This window comes from Cebidichthys violaceus, unplaced genomic scaffold (genome assembly GCF_023349555.1).
Source record: "Cebidichthys violaceus isolate CVI_PGR_0920_01 unplaced genomic scaffold, fCebVio1.0.p SCAF_16, whole genome shotgun sequence".
Taxonomy (NCBI): domain Eukaryota; kingdom Metazoa; phylum Chordata; class Actinopteri; order Perciformes; family Stichaeidae; genus Cebidichthys; species Cebidichthys violaceus.
Window position 1 is genome coordinate 3,710,996 of NW_027176329.1, and position 20,736 is coordinate 3,731,731.

Below are 20,736 nucleotides of genomic sequence, written 5' to 3' on the forward strand. Positions count from 1 at the left end.
CTTTATATAATGCATTGCATGCAATTTTAATGCAGGCATATAATAATATTAATAATAATACATTGTATTTATATAGCGCTTTAAAAGGCACTCAAAGACACAATAAAAGCAATTATAATACAACAAAACAGATGACATCATAACAGTAAGGAACAACATGGAAAAAGAAACATACATAACTGACTTTCCAGGTTAAAAGCTGATTTAAATAGATGAGTTTTAAGTGCAGTTTTGGAAAATGGAACAGAATGTCATTATCCTACAACCGGCATGCACATCTTGCTGTGTATTCTCTTGGAACAGATTACTCTGTTCCAAGTTATTGATGGGTACATCATGGTAAATCTATAGCTGATTGGGGCCCCAGGCAGTTGTCTGTGCCTAATGGTATGTATACATGTTAAGAAATCACCACCAAGAGCTTTGGTTTTTTCTCATTTATTTGCATTGGAAATCCAAGTTTTCGCAAGTAAAAAGCATGTAAACCTTTAGAGGGAGCGAAAAGCAGAACAAGGAGATTAACACACGTTAACCAGCTACTTACTTTTCCAATGCAAAAAAATAGCTCAAGAAGTTTGGGTGTATGGTGGTTAAACTCTTGTGACCTCTTTGATCTTCAGTTTATTGTACATGCAACATAAACATGTTTGTGTTGATTTTTACTAGAAGTACAATAGAGTATACAAATTACACATTTCTGGACATTGTAAAATAAAAGCCCTTCATCAAGGATAAGCATCTCTGGAATGTTCTCTGAGTCTCATTTTATAGTTTGTTAGGAGACTTTGCTCACAGCAAGCTGTTTGCATTTAGTTTGTATGGCTCACCAATGTTTCCTTCATTTCTGTCCAGTCCAATAACACCATGGAACATCATAAGTTAGAATTCTCTGAGCTCTGGTCGCTGTCGTGGCTGTCATCCTCGGTCACCAGCCTCTGCGAGCTGGCAGAGCGCTTCAGTCCTATGATCTCTGAAATCTCAGATGGCAGTAATATCCCTTTCTTTACATTCACCAGCTCTTTCTCTCGTGCTGCTGCCCCCTGCTGGCCTCCCTTCACACGCTTCCACTTCATCCTTCTGTTCTGGAACCATACCTTCACCTAAGAGGAAACACAAAACCAGGGGTCTTCAACGTTTTTCAGGCCAAGGACCCCCAAACTGATAGAGAGATGGAGCAGGGACCCCCTACTATATATATTGTATAAAATTGTGTTTTATATTAAACTGGGCCTGGTGCCATGCATAAACATACTTTGTTACTGTGCATTCAATACTAAGCTATTCAAATAATACACAGGTTCAGAGCTTCATGTTTTTATTTTAAACATGTGCAAAGTACAGTGAGTAAGGTGGCCACTGCCATTTATAAACATATCTTGTCAACTGATACCAATGCCAACATCAACATTGTCTGTCAATTGCATGATAATCATGCATAGAAGCTATTCAAATTGACGTTTTTATTTTAAACATAAATGTGGAAACGAAAAATGAGAGATGCCCTATTAGTGCCACTGCCATGCATAAACATACCTGTTATCTTGCATACAATACTGAACTTTTAAAATAATGGACAGATTTATGTGTTTTGGTCGAGTTACAAAACAATCCATTTTCGCTCATAACAATGTCCATACACTTGGATAGAAGCTGCAGTGTTTTAGCCAGGAATATCTTGCAAAAATGATTGCACAAGGATTCGTGGGTGAAGTAAATGTCGTTTTTTAATTTTAAAAAAAACTATTTTTACAACGGTATCTTCTTTTCAAATAATATTGCAGCGTGCGTCCTTGTGTCTGGGATCTTAGTCAGCTGGGGACTGAATAGGCTCTCGGTCCATCACGGGGAACCTGCCAAAAATGTTGCGGACCCCCTGCAGTACCTCCGCGGACCCCTTATGGGTATTGTTTTCTATAGTGCAACCCAGGAGGAAGAGGACAAAGTCTCTCCTGAACTCCACAATTTACTCAATGGACAACTAGCAGTCAGATCCTTTTTGTACTAAACAAATAGTTGCTTGCTGTTTTAAGAATGCTCTGAATCCTGTTTATAGAACTTGTAAAACATGCACAAACATAAACCGGATCTTTCTTTTATGTGCATTTAATTTTTAACTGCAAAAAAAGAAAAGAAAAACTGTCAGCTGAAATAACTGTTTCTTTCACTGATACTACCCATACACCCACTCCTGAACAGAGGAATGGTAAAAAAAAACAAAAACATTTATATCGAGGGCGCTTAAATATGTGCTTATTCACAAAGCACTCCTTGAAATGGCTGCTGATATCACCCTGTCATCAGAGCTTTTCAACAAGCTGCAAACGATAGTGCCTATCTTTTTCCTTAAAGTTCTTGACACTGTGGAGACCAAAACCCTGGTTCAATGTGTTCCACCTAACCAACCAGGGACAACCACAGTTGTTGAAGTCCCAGAGTCAAACACCGGCACACCAGCACTCTCATGGCCTCCAAAAGAACTTGTGGACCAAGGAGAGACGTTTTTGTGCTTGTTGAATGCCCCCATCCCTACAGATAAATACTGCCCACAGATAGTAAATGGTATCAACTTCAAGGGCACTGACGTTTGAGATGTAGTACTGGCCCATTGTCATTTGCCAAGAGCTGTACCACAAGTAAGCTGTATCACAAGCCAATCTTGTGCAGAAACTTTCCGCTTTCCTCGAGAAATTCTTCCTATGTCACATACTACGCTGACCGCTGACGACTCGTGAAATCAGGAGGGACAATATGTGAAGCTTGTCAGGTTGCCAATAAGCATATGTTAATCCCTGCCTACACCAGGGATGTGTTCATAGGCATGAATATATGACCTGGTCAAAGCACTCACAGGCATTCTTCCAACTCTCTTCTTTGATCTAGGTCTTTCTATAGAAGCCACTCCCCTTGTGAAGCTACACTCCAGGTTGACCTACGTATTGGTGCAGAACATTACTGCAGAGGAAATACTCATATCCAAGTCTACACAATCGGCCTGGCTTGTCAGTAGAGAGTTCAGGCGCATTCCCCCTCCATTGCTCCCTGACCACCCTGATGCACAGGTGGCATATAACAAACCAAAAAAAAAAACAATGCCACCTTTCAAGCCTTGAAGATGACTCTGTTGTTCGCGTTAAGCTCAATAACAACACCCAAATCGTCCTTTAGGCAGTCAATGTCCTGTCTGTCGCCTCCACATCAGAGCCAACCCCTGGATCATCCCAGCATGTCAATGGCGTAAGACCAAAGTCAACTATTCTGGCCTCCACTTGGGATCAGATGCTGTGAAGCCTCAGGGTATCTAAAACATCAAGGCACCAGAGAAGGCTTCTTGGGAATCTGTAGTTACTCCCACCAAATAAATTGAAAACCACTACTACTGAAGGTAGTAGCTCTGTACGGCTCCTTGCTAAGCCTATCCTGATTGTTACAGAGTTTCACTTGGAGGTGGGATTCTCTGATTACTGTTTGAGCGCAGGCCTCTACCCGCTACACGACTCAAACAAATGTAATGTGGCCTATGCTAGTAAAACCATGCTAACTGTTTATGGCCTGTGATCACTTAGTGAACAAGTCGGACATGCGGTTCCATAGGAAGAAACTCAGGGGCCCCTTGTGTACATGGCCTCTTGGTTTCCAATTCAAATTAAATCCCGTCAAACTAACTTCACTACACCGAATAGACATCTCCTCTTGGTTAAACATCCAAATTGACTGGGTAGGGCCTCTCACCAAATCAGAGGCAACGAATCCTTCCTTCCTCACTGTCACATGCGCATTCACCAAAGAGTTGGAGTTCTTACTGACCCCAAACAACACAGCTCAGATGACTGCCTTCTTATTGATGAATTACATCTTTTCATGGTTTGGTCTTCCCAGTCAGGTCGACTCTGACAAGAGAGCCTACTTGACTGCCAATGGCATGCGCAAGCTTTGGCGGGTACTATGCCTGAGGCCAACCTTCACATCAGCCACGACACTCAAGCCTCCAGTCAGGTAGAGCGGGGAAACCGAACTCTGGTCAACAAAAAAGAGACAACCACAGAGATTGGAATGCCAAACTTCCCTTGGTCTTGGTGGCCATCAGAGCAACCCAGAAGCAACTGGGTTATTTCCCTTCAAAATGATGACAGGCAGACAAATGATCCTTCCACTACACCTGGCTGGCTCTACCTGCCAACTAACATTGCAAAAGCATATATGACACACCAGATGTTTCTTCGCCTCCGCTTACAAACATCTGGACAAGAGTGCGGCAGGCCGTAAATCCTACTACAACTAAAATGCTTCTCATGATGAACTCTAAGTGGGGAAGAAAATGTTGTACTACACCTCAGCCCAACCATGGGGGAGACTTGCTTGCAAGTTCCTCACGTGCTGGTCAGGTACCCATGTGAGCGTGGACAAACTCTCCCCAGTTGTGTACCGAATTAGGGCTGGTAAAGGCCAGAAAGAGCAAACCTGCAGACTGTTACATCGTAACCAGATTAAACCACACAAAAACCCTATTGGATTTGTCAGGGACAACCCCCAGTCAGGTCATAAAACTATAAGAAACAAAATTCCAGAGAAAGTCTTTCAAGAGTCAGGTGCTTTGTCTCCAATCATGCCCAGGATCCACAATATTCACTGTTACATAAATTTGCTATTGAAATCTCCATACAACTTGACTATAAGTGGGGGTTATCTTGCAAAACTATAAACGCAGTGGATACGTTTTTATCAGACTTTGCAGCTGACTATGCCCACACACACAGCTGTTGACGTTACTCATGTCTGATATGCTCTGTGACTATCTTCAGTTGACAGTCTAGCCAAGGGTAGGATTTCCACCATCTCAGAATGTCTGTACGTTTAGTGAAATACTCAAGATGAGTTAACCGAAGTAGAACAGGACCTGATTGTTAGTATTAATCTTAGTAGTATTGAGTTTTTCATTCATTAACCACATTCATGCTTAGTCAGATGTGGACCCTGTTTGTTTAACCACTAATGAAAAATGTTGATAACAAACGTAATCGCTAAGAGGAAGTAAGCGGTATTAAGTCAGCCTCTTCCAGGTTTTTCTACACCAACTCTGATCATAGAAAGCTGTCATGCTACCTGTTCTTCTCTGCTTATTACAGTCCTCACCTCAACAGTCCGAAGCTCCTTGGACAGCTTCCATCAGACCAAGTGGGAGAGAGGTAACAAGGCCGAGAAAACCCCTGCTTGTTCATCACCTGAATAACTAACAACTATATTGGTTAGTGCTTCAGAGACATTCCTGTGTCACTGAATGAACCTTTCATCACCACAGGGGAGTTTTGAATAAACCTCCTAAGAGACTCCCCTCACGGTTTGGATGAGACTTTTACGCTTTAAGTCCCTCTGCCCGGCAACCATTGCCTTCTGACGGGCATCATCACCCCGCTGGAGAGCGCCCACCACTGGTCATCTGGAACGCTGCACAAAATAGTAAAACTTCATCTGCTGATATTTTGTACATGCTTTTATCTGGAGCATGCTGGACTACTTTATTAGACTGTTCACTGGTCTGTTTTATGCCACTATTAGGCTAAAGATTTTTGAAATTGGCCGCATCACACAAAATCTTCACAGATATTCTTGTTTCTAACCTCAAACATGCATGAACTACAAGATTTGACAGGAATGACACATCACACACTACAGGATGTTATTAAGATTATAGTGCCAGAGAGAGCAACGTACCTCACGTGATCTCTCTCACATGATCTCATGGGGGAGCACATTCAGCGAGAACTGGAGGTGAGATTTTAACTGTCAGATTTAATATCTGCCAACAAAAATACGCTAGCTAGCGTTAGCCTCAAGGGCGAGAACGTTTACTGTTGCTCACATTACCAGATAATCTGGGCCGAACATTAGCACCGACCAATAGTGATAGTGATAACGTCTATCATCATTTCCCTACATACTTAACAGTATTATCTCATATACTGTATATATATTACTAAAGTATGCTAACAGACATTCCATGCAGCTGACACACTACTCCCTATACTTTCCATAAATACCCTGAAGCAGTCGTCTGACTCGTTTCACAATGACTGTTAACACACAAGTGTTTCCAAACACTTTTAAAACCCAAAATGAGGCTGGGCTGGTGTCCACATCTGCAGTAATGTTAACTTCATACAAATGTTTCTTTATAAGCATTAAGAAAAGCATCTGGACTGTATTACACAGCATCAAAAAGTCACTTCACACACACTGAGAGCAGCACGCTGACATTTCAAAGAGTCTCTGTGGTTTGGAATCAATTAGCCTCAGAGAATTAGTCCAACCGTTTGCTAATATCAAAACACTGAGGTTTTTTCTCCTGTGAAGTCGCGTACAGTTTTCTAATTCAAGCTATATATATAATGTCTTCATCCACAGTGATGGATGTCAATGTTTTATTTGAAAATGTGGAAAATTAAAGCAATTATTACTAAATGTTTGACTTTTTTGAATGTGTCAGAAACTGGTGGCTATATAAGGACAATCCTGTAATCTAAAGATAATACATATGAGCCCTACAATAACACTAGTGGCATATTATTGATCAAGATACTTTTTTTGTTATTATTTTTTTTAAATGGCTAGAAATCCACACTGATAAATGATTAAGCAAGATCATAATTAGCATAGCTTAGCATAGAGACTGGATGCATGAGGAAACAACTTACCTGGCCCTGTCTAAACTACAAATAATAAGACATTGAAAGCTCAGCAATAAACATGTGTTATATAATTTGTTTAAGTGGAAAAAAAAATAAATAAATTAAAGCTGCAAGCAGCGATGTACGGGCCCTCGCACCTTCCCGCGTCTCGGGGGTACTGGCGGGATGCTAGCAGACGCGACTGTGAATGTCTTTGTCCATCGGACAACGCGTCCTGGAGTTTAACATATTTTTCCCGCTGGACTCTGCAATGCTGGAAATTATGTAGTGCAAATATTCCACCAGTTCCTGTATCCACTATGTGGCGCTAGAGAACATGTGCAAACAGGCATTATGTTGCTATACATCAAGTGCACATCATGTAAATCAGATTCCATCTGTCACATAACGCTGACTTCCTGTTGCCAGTAGGTGGCGCTATGACTGAGTGAAAATTGGCTTGTAGACATCCTCATTGCATGTCACAGTACTGTCTCAAGGCCATGACTGTTATCAAGCATGGCAAGTTTGGGACAGATATAAGCAAGTCCAGTGGAGTTACATCAGCTTGTTGTTTAATGGCGAATCACGTAAAATAGCCGCCACGCCACAGCTACCCCATTCCACCAAACGTAAACCTTTAAGCAACTTTGAATTGCAAAGGTATTTAGATAGCATTGACCAAATTCTATCAGTAGACCATTTTAGCAACTTTTCATTATTAATGTCTTTAGATCATTCTGACCAAATTTGAAGTCGATCACATGAATTCTGTGGGAGGAGTTCGTTAAAGTACAACGCCTGAAAACGATGAAAATTTACAAAAAAGCCCAAATTGGCTTAACTACTGTATCGCTCCCTAGTGGTTGAATGGAATGAAAATTGTAGGGTACGTAACAATATGCGATGTGCACATATTACACAAATTTCATGATTATAGGTTAAATGGTTTTGAAGTTATGAGTATTGAAAAACAAAGCCAAGCCCTATGAAGTTAATTGGTCCATATCTTCTAAACAAAATGAGATATCAAAAATCTTTTGATAACATTTTATTATATAGATCCAGTACTGATCCACAGCAAATTTAGTAGCAATTGGACTCAGCATGTAGGAGGAGCTTGCAAAAATGTGTTTTTCACAAAATTAAAAATGGCGGGAATTTTTGGTAGGAGGAGCTTAGGGTCCCAGGAGGATTTTTTGTAGCACTCATTCAGTTGCTCATGTCTGTAACATTTTAGGTTATTTGGACATACAGGCTGTCGGGGCTTGCCTTTCCAACTTCTAGGGGGCACTAGCGAGCAATTTTTCATATTCGAGCGTGGGACCCATAAAATATACTATATATACATTTTCACCAGTCCTGATATGCATGCCGACTTTGGTGAGTTTTCGGATATGATAAAGCCCCCAAAAAGGCGATTCACTTTCAGAATAATATTAATAAACACTACAGTTTCAATAGGGACCTCGCGGCCCGACATTGTCTGTGCTCAGGCCCTACTGAACCATTTGCCATTTTAGGAGGAATTCTTTCTTATTTTGTTGGCTGTCTATTACACACCCTCAATCACAGCTTGGAATTCTCAGTAAAGGATGATAAAGATTGTTCATTTAATCAGGAAATATCTGTATGCACCAATTTGGCTTTTACGTATGCAAAAACAAAATGTTTAAATGGGATTAATCAGTATTCAAATAATAATTGGATAAATTGACAAAGGCGATGTGAAGTAATTTCTCTGGAGAACATTGACAACGCCCTAGCTAAAGGACTGTGTGGACGTGCCCTTCATTGACTTCTCCCATTACGTTTAAGGGCGGGACAGTTTACACCTAATGCTTTATATTAGTTCATGCCACAAATAATTCCCAGCATAACTACCCCCAACTTCATAATACGCTTGTTTGGGTGTGGAGAGCATTTAAACAAACTGTCCAACAGTGACAACAGTTGTCTTACCCAAAGTCAGATGAGAAGATTGGTATCAGCTCCATATCCGCGTGTCCAGTACAGAGATATGTCCAGGATATGTTTAGCCTAGCTTGACACAAAGTCTGGATAAAAACTGCTAGCTGGCTGTATCCTGCATCTTGTTTGCAAGAAAGTAATCACAATACATCCACAAGGCTCTTCGGTAGTAGACTTATGATAGTGTTCACACCTTGCAAAGATATTGTTGGTTAAGAAACACCTTGAGACAGAAATACTGGATATTTTCTATTTATGCAAGCAAAGTTCAAAAGTACACGCACAAAGCACAGCTTTCAGATTTGGCAAAGTTACTGAACACACAGATGAAACTGATATTTATCATTTAATCTGGCCCATCAAAGTACTTCTTCTCCCGTTTCCACCACTAAACAACATAACATATCTCTTATGAGGACCAAAACTCTTGTTCTCAAGACAAAGAGACAGTGGTGATTTATGACCTGGACATTTCAGTCGGATCTCTGCTTTAAAATTCATCCAGTGTTATGACTTGAGTGATTAGTGTTGAGTCACAATACGTGATGGTTGGCAAAGGATTTTAATAAAAGTCATGGTGTATTGAGTCCCTCTTTAATTATATTTTTTTACTTAGAGTACATTAGCTAGTACGATTTTGATGGCTACAATATGTATCGTGCTGCTCCTGTTTTCTCCTTCTCTGCCCATACAATGATTTACAGTGTTTCAGCAGGTACCGTACTTGTCGTTCCGTGAGGTCGAGGTTGACAGCTATTTCGTAGCGTCTCAGTCTGGTTAAATAGTTGTGGTGTGCAAACTCGGACTCCAGTTCCCGGATCTGTTCTTTGGTGAAGGCTGTGCGCTCCTTCCTGGGCTTGCTGGTCATGTCTGACTTAAAGCTCCTGTCTTGGGACTCTGAAATGAAAAACAGAACATTTTCCAACCACAACTTAGTCTCCAAAAGAGAGGGAGAGGAAGAACAAACACAGGATTTAAAAAAAATGAGGAGGGGGTTGTCAAACTGCAGGGGCCCATCTGAAACAAAAATAAAATAAAAGCAAGACGATTAAGAGTGCCAATCACCTTTTACTGCTGGTGTTGTGACCTGGGGTATTCAACCCAAGCAGTGCCAGACAGCTGAATTATATCAAAAGTAAAACTCTTTGTTTGGGATTAATGCTCTCATTTCTAATAACTACAAAACAAATGAAAACATTCTAAATACTTTTTTAGAGGAAATAATTATTAAAGGATCATTTCAGTTTATTACAACTGTGAGTGGCCAGCTAAGTATAGCCGGTAAAAAACGATGCAGGAAGTGGGTCTGTAAATTGTGATTGGTGTTTCCGATTATAAGTTTACGTTTTTAACCTGGCCTGGCTGCTCATTTCTTACCCTGTCTAACTTTTTTGTGGTGAAGAATGAAGCAACTATTTGTCAGTGGCGGGCCGTGCATTTTATACCTGGGCCTTCAGTGTTGTCCTACTACAGTTGAACCTCCTCCTAATAACCTCATTATGATGCTACAGCTACTGGTTATTATTTGTTTCTAGGGGTGTAATAATTCGTATTCGTATTAAACCGTTCAGTACGAAGCTTACGGACCAAACAATACGTTAGAATAATACTAGTGCATTTGGAAAATGCAGAAGCTTAAATTGTGGGAAATATAATGTTTTCTGTGGACTTCGCTCAACATGGCAACCCACCACGTAAGAGACACTCTGACCCGGAAACAAAACATTGTACCCTGGTGTGGCCCGTGTGTTCTGGGAGGCTATGCTAAACTAGCTTACTAGGAAAACCAACAGCAGCACACAAGCTACAAACTCTCCCCGCAGCATTTAGCTGTTCCCTACTGATTCAAACAGGGTTTAATGACGCGGTTGTACAGAACATCGGTTCGGTTCAGTTCCAGCCAGAGGTCCTCCTGTGAACGTGTTCGTTGAGTTGTGGATCCACTCGGGTCTCAGCAAAAGTTTTCAAAAGCACCGTAGCTTGTAAGTGTCCTGCCATGCTATGGTGTCTTGTTGCTGCCTTGGTTAGCCAACTCAGGTTAGCAAATCCAGCTTAGCTCCAAACACCAAGACGCTCAGTCGCAAATAAAACACATTCTTAGCCATAAAATGTGCAACGCTTCTCTGACGCTGTCAGCCAGAAATATCGTTTGTACAAATCCTTTTCCTGGCTGGGTCAGGGCTGATGTCCAGCTTTTCTGCAAATATCCTTCTCAAGAAATCCGTTTCTCCTCCTTCAGCCATTGAGTGTTAAAAAAACAAAGCTAGGTAACAAATCTACACCAGGCAAAACGCTAAAAATGTCATGTCAATGTCATAACTTCATACATATCTTTCAACTTGAACTCTTACAACTACTGCTAACTTCTCTTAGCTAGCTTTAGTTTGACAACAGTGACCTTAGCCCACTGACCAATCACACCGCACGTTAATGTTGAGCTGCACGGTAATGTTGACATACTTGGTAGCTCTGGCACATCAAAGAATACGCCCAACATGTCAAACTAAAGATCTAATTGGTTGAACACTTTGACAATCAACAATATCATCCCCATTTACTTAAACTGAAAAGTCTACCTAGCGGGCCTCGGGCCTCTCTTCTTACCTAGAGACATAGAGGTGAAATCTGATTGGATAAAAGCTCTACTTAAAACAAGCTGCACTGGAAGCAGAGCAACTGAGGAAGACAGTAGCTGTACAATGAGAAAATAAGCTAATGGGAAAACATATTAGAATACATGTAGTGTATCATTTTATTAAATTATAAAATAGTTTTTTATTGTGATTCAGTTTAGGCCAGCAGAGAAGGATTTGCTGGCCCTGATGGCCCACCACTGGTATTTACCAAATGTATTTGGAATAACTGAGTGTCAAAGCTGCCTTTTTATTTGCCATATGAAAGAGCTTTACAAGAGGGTTACAATAACCTAATTTACAGTGGAACTTTTCGACTGCTCAGTTTAGGGCTAAGCCTCTACCGTAAGGTACTAAGCCTCTCCTGAGCCTTACTTACTATGAGTACAAATTGAAAGTATCTATACTGTGCTTGCAGCTTGACACTTATTTACACACTGTCCCTGTCAAGAAACTAAAGAAGCTCACTTCTCACAGTGACAAACACAATTAGTGTCTGGCACAAAGTACAGTCGTTTTTGGGTGAATCTACTTTACTTTCATATTCTTCACCAATATGGGGAATGATAGCTTCTCTCCTGGCAAAAAAGAACCTGAGTATAAAAGAAGTGAAGTTATAAAATGTAAAAATACCTTAATTCAGTCCCTGTTTGCCCTGATCTTGTTTTTGTACCCAGCGGAATGAAGGTTATGGCAAAGAGAAGAAAATTACTGATTTGTTATTATTACGCGACATTAGTGCAATTGTTTTATGTTTTGTTGCAATTCATCTTTGTGAACTGTCCAGTTTAAGAAATCTAAAAATCAATAAATGAATTAATGTTAATGAAAAACTTCTTTGTGGTGATGTTGGATTGTTATGGGAAGCCATTGTGAAGGTCCTGTCACAATCTGATAGTTAAAGGTATCCGGTGGAGTTTTACTCCTTCACTCCTATACTAAACAAAGGTCTTTTAACATTTAGCATATCTAACACAAAATGAATATTTATATCCTTGAGCTCAAACAAATCTGTTGTAAAATAATTTACTGCAGACAATATTTACAAAGCTATTTTTATTGAAACCTGCATTGTTCAGATCCATGTTTTACACTTGGCTATCTTCATGCCTTTTTCTGACACATTGCTAATTTTCTTGGTGTATTACCACCACCTACCAATTAGTGGTAAGTAAGAGAATAAAAGCTAAAAGTAAGCGCCAAGTTGTAATAAATGGAATATTTTGTCTGTGACAGTACGTAGAATATTGTCATAGTTATCTAGATGTTTCAGAATAAAGGGGAAAGTCAATATGAACTATTTTAGTCCTATACTAGACATGTTATTGAATATAAACACTCTAATGGTGAAATCATATTTTCCCCACTCATATTGTCTGTCATTACAAGTATATTTCAAGGATACCTTTTATGTATTTGTGGTCAGTGCATGGTGACAATGAGGAGATCGTTTTTGAAAGTAATGCTTCATGGTTAAAAAACACTGAATAATCATTTCCACTGTGTTCTAATGTCCCCAGTGCATAAATCCAGCTGACATTTCATTAGTTGTATATTTGAGGGATGTGCTGACAAACCACAGTGTGCCAGGAAAGAGTCTGCGCCATAATGTGAAACTACAGCCACCCAGTGAGTTACTGTCGTGTTGTCATGATATTTTATTGGTAGTATTAAACAAATTACTTTTGATTAGATTCTACTTAGCCTTGAAGTCTTTGTGTTTTCAGTCATTGTGACAGTTGAAATCAGTGCAGTTGATAAATAGGGAGGTCACTTTTTTACAGCTTCACTGTGCATACAGCTTGCTTTTTTCAGGGTTGTAGGTCAGTAATAACTATGGTTATTTCATCATCACTAGATCCTTTTTTGAGAACATTAAGTCCAGAGAAAACTGTAATAAAAGTCCTGTGGCTTATGTGAGTGCCAATGAAGTTAGAGTTAGGAAATTGGATTTGGTTTAGGACGCTGGCAGCTTCAGCATATCCTTTCAAAGTGTTCATTCTGTCAGTCAAAGCTCCCTTCTCCTGGCCGGGACATAAACTCGGGAGAATCGGAAAGTTCTCAACTTGGCAACTGCTTTGAGCTGCTCGTCAGAGGGGCTAAATGATGCAGATATGGTGCCTTTAAATCTAGTGGATATATCCTGGTCTCCTTTTACCAGGAGGAAGCATATGTGTGCAGATGAAGACCTTTAAAAATTATGCAAGGAAGTTAGATTTCATGCCGTTGATACATGACCTACACTTTCACCATCGCCTTCCCTTTCTGTCACCAGTGAGTCCCACCAACAGTATAGATGAATCTGTTTTGGGCCTCAGCTGCCATTGAAGAGACCTCTCTGTTTTGTAAGGGGATTTAACAACCTGGTTGGAGTTTACATATTACATGCAACACGTTTTGTTCATATTGGCTTAAAAGCTGTATTGTTAAAAATCATAGACTGTATATAAGAAGTGAATGTAAACCCATTGGTTCGACATTTTGACCATCACCATCTTGGATTTTAGTAAACGTAGCCCCGCCCTAAAGCATCCCCTGCTTTATGGCCTATTTGACTCTAAATGGAGCATAATCTACTAAATGAACATCATGCTGTATTGAAGAAGACTGTAAACTAGAGATTGAGACCATAAACTCATGTTCACAATGTTTACTGAGGGAATAAATCAAGAGAGAAGTCATTTTAGACTAGACTTCTATACAACCAGAGGAGTCGCCCCCTGATGGTCAGTAGAGAGAATGCAGCGTTAATGTACTTCTGCTTTTGCTTCACTTTTCAGAACCAGAGGTTGCCGCTTGATTAAGACATATTATGCGCAAAATTAATTGCCCTATATTTTACACTCTTAATAAATAAATATTTTTATTTTTCGCTCAAACATGAAGAAAATACTTTCTGATTGTATAATATAAGGCATATGCTCATGTTAAACATTGGATCTTTTTGGTTATTAATGTTTCTTAACGTAAAAAAAATAAGCATATTTAGTTTAGCTGGTGTTTATGATGGAACATGATTTAGGATTAAAGCTGTTGGTCGCATTTATATACTCAAATGAGTTGAGAAATATAACCAAACGTTTTATACAAGTTCATTTGGATTTGAAACACTTTTTTTTCTTTTTTTGGTAACAAAATAAGGATTTAGGACTCACTAGAAAGCTTTTTAAGATGGATTTTTTTCTGGCAGTGTAAACAACAGAAAACCATCATAAGACAAGCAAAATACATTTAAAAGAAAATCTGTCTGGAGCTTCGTATACAAAGGTTGTAAAATTGTAAAACTTCTTTCATTAAGGGGAGCAGGTTCTATGAAAAGATAAATGTGTTTGCAGGACAGAGAAAATTAAACTGTGAGCTTTATACAAAAATACAGTTTCTTGGGAAACTGGACTTCGCGCTCTTACCTGAGTTATCATTCGTGCCTTTACTGCTCCCTCTGTCTGGGCCCTCTGAAGACAGACTTTGCCGGCTATATTCCCCAGTTACACACGACGCACCCTTGGGTTCACCGTTGTCCAAACTGGGCTTGGAGCCACACAGGTTCTGGCCCCCCGAGCACGGTTCCGGGGCCGCCGTGGCCTCGAGCGGTGGCAGGCAGACACTGTTAGGTGAGAGCATCTGGGGGGGGACGGGCCAGCCAGGTGGGTGCTGCTGCTGAGGCAGGTGGCCTGTGCTGCTGAACACTCCATTGTCCTCTCCTCCAGAGTAGCTGCAGGGGGGCGAGGAGCTGGGTAGATCCAGGTAGGAGACGTGGTCGCTCTGGCCGAGCAGGGTCAGTGGCGAGTGGGTGACTGCGGGGTGCAGTTGGGCCGGGGCATGAGGGCTGCGTAGACAACCAATTAAAGAATGATCCATGGTGCGGCAGTCCTCCAAAGCTCAACTCCTACCTGTCAGATTGAACCAAAACTCCCAAAGCAACAAGCTAGAAGAAAGGAGAAGGAAGGCAGAGATGTGGGCAGCTTGAGTCTCAGCTCTCCCCTCCTGCCCCTCTCAGGTCAGACCTCCAGAGCCCCCTGATTCCAAAAGAAAGACCGTTAAAGGAAAGCAGATATGGTAGCGTTGAATAAAATGGTCTCCGGTAATCCTGAGCATGCAGACGTTTGACAGGCAGATGGTGGGTAAACATTGAAAGGCGGAGGGGGATCTTAGATGACAGCGGAGAGCGCCAGGACCAGTGTGGAAGGAGAGCGAGCTTCCAGGGAAGTTGTGCTGGAGAGGGAGGAGGGAGAGGGGGGTGTTATATATAGGGTGTAATCTGAGAAGTAGGCTGGGTCACTGGCTCTCCGCTACTGACCACATGCATGTGATCATCCTCCAAACTGCAATGCACAATGAATCTGAACCGTTCCTACAGCACTGGCTCAGGAAAAGTCGGTCATTTATATTGGAGCTGAGCTGGGATTGGACCCTGGTGAAACTTTTCTAGGAACCGAGTTGCATCAGCTGTTGTTGTTTTTTATGCGGAGCGGCTGAACTTAGGAACTGTGTTTACATGGTCTGTTCTTCTGTTGAAGATTGGATGTAAGTTCAACGCCAATGTTTTTAGATCATTGTTTTTTTTCTACATCCACTGTTCTCCGATTGAGTGCTCCAGTGGTAGACAGGTGAGGTGGTGAGGCTTTCTTGAACACCCCTTCTAGCCCCATTAATGAGAGGCTCTTCAAATAGGCAGGGCCGAGAACATAGGCTCCAGTCTCTTACATTTAAAAAGGTTCCATGTCTCAGAAAAGAAGAGGAGGTAATCCACAGAGGTTTAAAAAGTTCAAATGCATAACGTCAAATCCATAACTTTTGTATTAGCACTTTAGGCTGGATTCAGGCCAACCGACGCCGCAGAGCAGATACCAGGTTGCTAATGATAATTGTTCTGTCTAAAGGAGATTCATGGCTTCAGATATTTCCATTTATTAAGTCTTTCTTCTACCCACCACCCCCTCCCACTTCTTTTGGGCTATAGTACCATTGATGAGAGAGAGGGGGATCCCACACCACTGTTGGAAAGGTGCTGACCACAGTGACAACTTAAGTGTACGGGAAGATTGTTGCACACTCGTAGCCACGCTGCAAAAATGATTATATCATTTACCAACGCTTCAACATGGCAGTTCATTACCCTGAAGAAGACTGTCAAGTCGAAACGTTGTTTTTTTTGCGTCGTGGCTATGTGCAACAATTTTCTTTTATACTCCAAGATATTTGAAACCATCCTTCTTCCAAGTCAACCCCATGGCAGCCTGAACAGCAGACCCCCCACCAACTCCCAACTGCCAGTACTTTTAGGGTGTGTGTACTACCTTTGCAGCTGATAAGGTTAACTTTAACAATTCCCTCCACTTTTTAAATCTCTTCCTGGGTTTTCATGAGAACAATTACATCTTCTTTATAAACTGATCAATTGAAACCCTTTGGAAACAAACCTTCAATGCTAGCCCTTCACACAGGATCTATAGAGAATGAGTACAACATCTCTGAGACAGAACAGCCCTGTATTATGGGATGCCATAATGGCCATAATTCATAATTACCTACATATGCCTCTCACATTCACGAGTGAACCTCTTACACTCACCCAAAGAGCCCTTACATACTGTGTACATGCTCACACACACAACAAAACAATCTGCTCACACACACAGACTAAGGGCTTGCTGCTTCAAAATAAAAGCTTTTAGATAACAAAATAACAGCAGAACTTTATTGTGAAGAATTTCTAGGAAAATGTGTTTGTTGCAGAATTAGCAGTTTTCTAAATAAATAAATTAAATCAATCAATCAATCAATCACTCAATCCGTTATTAGTCCCACAGTGGGGAAATGTATTCTCTGCATTTAACCCATACCTAGTATATAGTATTGTATATAGTATAGTATGTAGTATAGTATATAGTATTGTATATAGTATAGTATATAGTATAGTATATAGGGAGCAGTGGGCTGCTGAGAAACGCCCGGGGAGCCCACTTAAATCAGCGTCTTGCACAGGGACACTTCGCCACAGGACACATGTCAGCCAAGGATTGAACCTCCAACCTTGCGGTTCTCTCCCTCTCTAGCACCACGGTTGTTTCTTAGTTACATCAATGAGACACTTACTGTGGCTCAGAACGTAGGGCGGGTTGTCCCTCAATCCCCAGCTCCTCTAGTCCATGGAAATGCGTTCATGGGCAAGCCACTTGCTCCTGAAGGCCTGAAGGTGTGTGTGATTGAGTTAGAGTCCTGATGGACAGGCGGTACCTTGCATGGTAGCCCCTGTCACCAGTGTATGAATGGGTGTGAATGGGTGAATGATGACATGTAGTGTAAAAGTGTTTTGAGTGGTCAGAAGACTAGAAAAGATTATAGTACAGTCCATTTACCATTTCCAAAATTCATCAAAAAGTACAAGCGGTCGAAATGGGTTTCCTCAGGAGGGTGGCTGGCGTCTCTCTTAGAGACAGGGTGAGAAGTTGGGTCGTCCGTGAGGGACTTGGAGTAGAGCCGCCGCTCCTTTGCGTGGAAAGGAGCCAGTCGAGGTGGTTCGGGCATCTGGTGAGGATGCCACCTGGGCGCCTCCCTAAGGAGGTGTTCCAGGCACGACCGGCTGGGAGGAGACCCCGAGGGAGGCCCAGGACCAGGTGGATGGACTATATCTCCAAACTGGTCCTGGGAGCGCCTCGGGATCCCCCAGTCAGAGCTGGCTGATGTGGCACCGGGAAAGAGAAGTTTGGGGGTCCCCTGCTGGAGCTGTTGCCCCAGCGACCCGATCCCGGATAAGCGGTTGAAGATGAGATGAGATGAAAATTCATCAAAAAGCTTGAGAATATGATTTATGTGTCTTTGGAAGCATTTAGGAAAGAACAAGGATTTGTATGAATTGCATCATTACGTTACACATTACGTATGAAGGAAAGTTTTGTGGGAGAAATTGTGGACAAAACATAACTACCGAGTTAGAAGAGCTTGCCAGTTTTGCCAGCTTACCATTTGCCAGTTTACCAATAGTGCTGGGAGAAAGAGTAAGCAGTAAAAATAACGGGACGTTTACAGGGAAGAATGTACAGCAGTGTCTATCCACCTATTCACAGGCGCTTCTTTGAACCCAAAATACATCATAACATTTACTGTGTTACACACCCTCACACCTAATAGAATCAAAAGACAGAAGAGAGGTCAGTGTGATAAAAAAAATAAAAATAAAATGTAAACTTGTCATATACGTACAGGTACAGACATCAAATCTGACATCTATTCCACTAGTGAGCATTTTACTGTTTTCAAATGTACTTCACTTGTCACACTTGTCATGCACAGCAGTCCATGGTTTTATAGAAAACGGGATTCACTAAACAGCTTATTTATTAGTTGCTGTTTAGCAGTTGTTCATATATATTTGAACATATCATATCATTGATGGATACACAGTGTAAATCTGGCTTTACTATGAGCCATTGAATGCAATAGAACGTGTGTGTTATTGAGCTGCGCTCTCCAAGGTGCTGCTGGGAGTCATCACGAGCTTTATGTGTGTGTTTTCTTACACGATTAGTATTCCTTTCAGACAAACCTATGTTCATCAAAGTACACTACTATTTTTTAAAAGCCACATAATCGTGTAAGAAAACATGCACATTCAGTATATATTCAGATCTTTTTTTATATGGAATTAAAAAAATATAACACACACACACACACACAAACACACACACATACACAAAAACACACACACACACACACACACACACACACACACACACACACACACACACACATACACAAAAACACACACACACACACACACACACATACACAAAAACGCACACTTGAAACATGTTCCCAGTGCTATGAATATAGGCTGTTGGTCAACCATGGGGCAGGCTGACAAACACACAATGGGAGGAAGTGAAGACTGAAACAAAAGTAAAATAAAACAGGAAATACTGAAATGACAAAAAATGATGAGACATGACAGATAGATGCAATAATTTAAAAAAATTAACAGAAAATGGAAAAAATAAAAGTAGTGGTAGGAATAAGTAGCAAAAGATAACTGATGCCAGCCGATACACACATCACAGCTGAGTTACGCATCTGTGCGACAGTGAGATTAACGCCTCGATAAATGCCTCACCGTCTCACCCTCACGCGCTAAAAGGATCTCACACACACTGAAACGCATATAGAAATGATCTTGAGCATTTTGTGTGTGTGTGTGTGAGAGGTTTTTGTTTGAGCATGTGTGAGCATAGTATGTAGGAGCTGTTTGGGTGTGTGTAAGAGGTTCAGTAGTGAATGTGAGTATGTGCGAGGTAACCTCATAATCCCCCCCCCCCCCCTCCGAAGGACGGCTGGGCCACCGATAACGGATTCAACTGACTGACAAAAGGCAAAAACAGACCCCTCCTCAGGGTCTGGGGACTGTTGTTCTTTTAAAGGGATCAAACCCACAATGGGCCAGCTCCCTGGGAGCCATCCATTATTATTATTATCATCATCATCATCATCATCATCATCATCATTATTATTATTGTTGTTATTTGTATTATTATTATTACCATTATTGTTATTGTTATAGTTAAGTGTTACTAGTGGTATTTAAAAATAAGTCTACATGATTATTGATGTTGTTATGATTATGTAAATTATGATATAATATATTTAGTTTTATTTAGTTTATAAAGTTATTTATTTATTTCCTTTCGCTTTCCTTTTCTCAGACACACATGTACACATCACCCTGTCCTCTCATTCACTGACTAAATGTTGTGTAACAGGCCTGTATTCACTGTTTTTGTTATTGCCTTTTGTCTTGCTTTAAAAAAAAAGAGATAATAATGCCCCCCTTCCTCTCAATATATCTCTATCACACACGCACACACACTCACTCACACACCTATGACGGCAAATCACTGTCAAAAACCGAGAACGCAAATGAGATCCACGCGCGTGTGTAGAGTATTTTACTTTGTCTAACACTTTTACAACATAAAATGTAATAATTTTGCACAAAAATAAAAATGCATCAAAAGCCAGTGAAAGTGGAAAATAATATGAATGTAGTATTTATGGATATAGAGAGGCAAAGTCACGGCCTTACTGATGGACCATCAAGGGATTTAAGGCTACGTTCACGTTTTAAAAGCATAAGTTTTGCTACGTTCAACCCTAGCGTCCACACTACATTTGAAGTCATTGTTTGTGGCTTTGAGGAGGACAATGGACACAAAATGCAGGACTTTCCTTTTCTTATTATTGCTTATTTTGTTGAGCACAACTATTGTGAAGTTCACAAAAAAACTGTAAACGAACAAAAGCATAAAGGCTCTCCAGTGCTACAAAGACTTCAGCCACCAGCAGAGCTACGAGTGAGAGAACAGACATCAATGAAACAGGAAACGAGTGAGAGACGTGTGCTGACTAAATGTCTTTAACCATAATCTAGTAAAAGTTGTAAGTGTTCATTTTAAAGTACATTTTATGTGTGCGAGATT

At 40.8% G+C, this 20,736-nt stretch overlaps 1 protein-coding gene across 1 annotated transcript; it reads right to left on the reverse strand.

Moving 5' to 3' along the window:
- Window positions 1-451: 451 nt before the first annotated feature.
- meox2b (mesenchyme homeobox 2b) lies at window positions 452-15,419 on the reverse strand. Its single transcript, XM_068710544.1, has 3 exons — window positions 14,674-15,419; window positions 9,358-9,530; window positions 452-1,100 (listed from the first exon to the last, which is right to left on the reverse strand). The coding sequence occupies exons 1-3, from the start codon at window positions 15,122-15,124 to the stop codon at window positions 873-875; spliced, it is 852 nt and encodes a 283-aa protein (XP_068566645.1). The 5' UTR covers window positions 15,125-15,419; the 3' UTR covers window positions 452-872.
- Window positions 15,420-20,736: the final 5,317 nt, after the last annotated feature.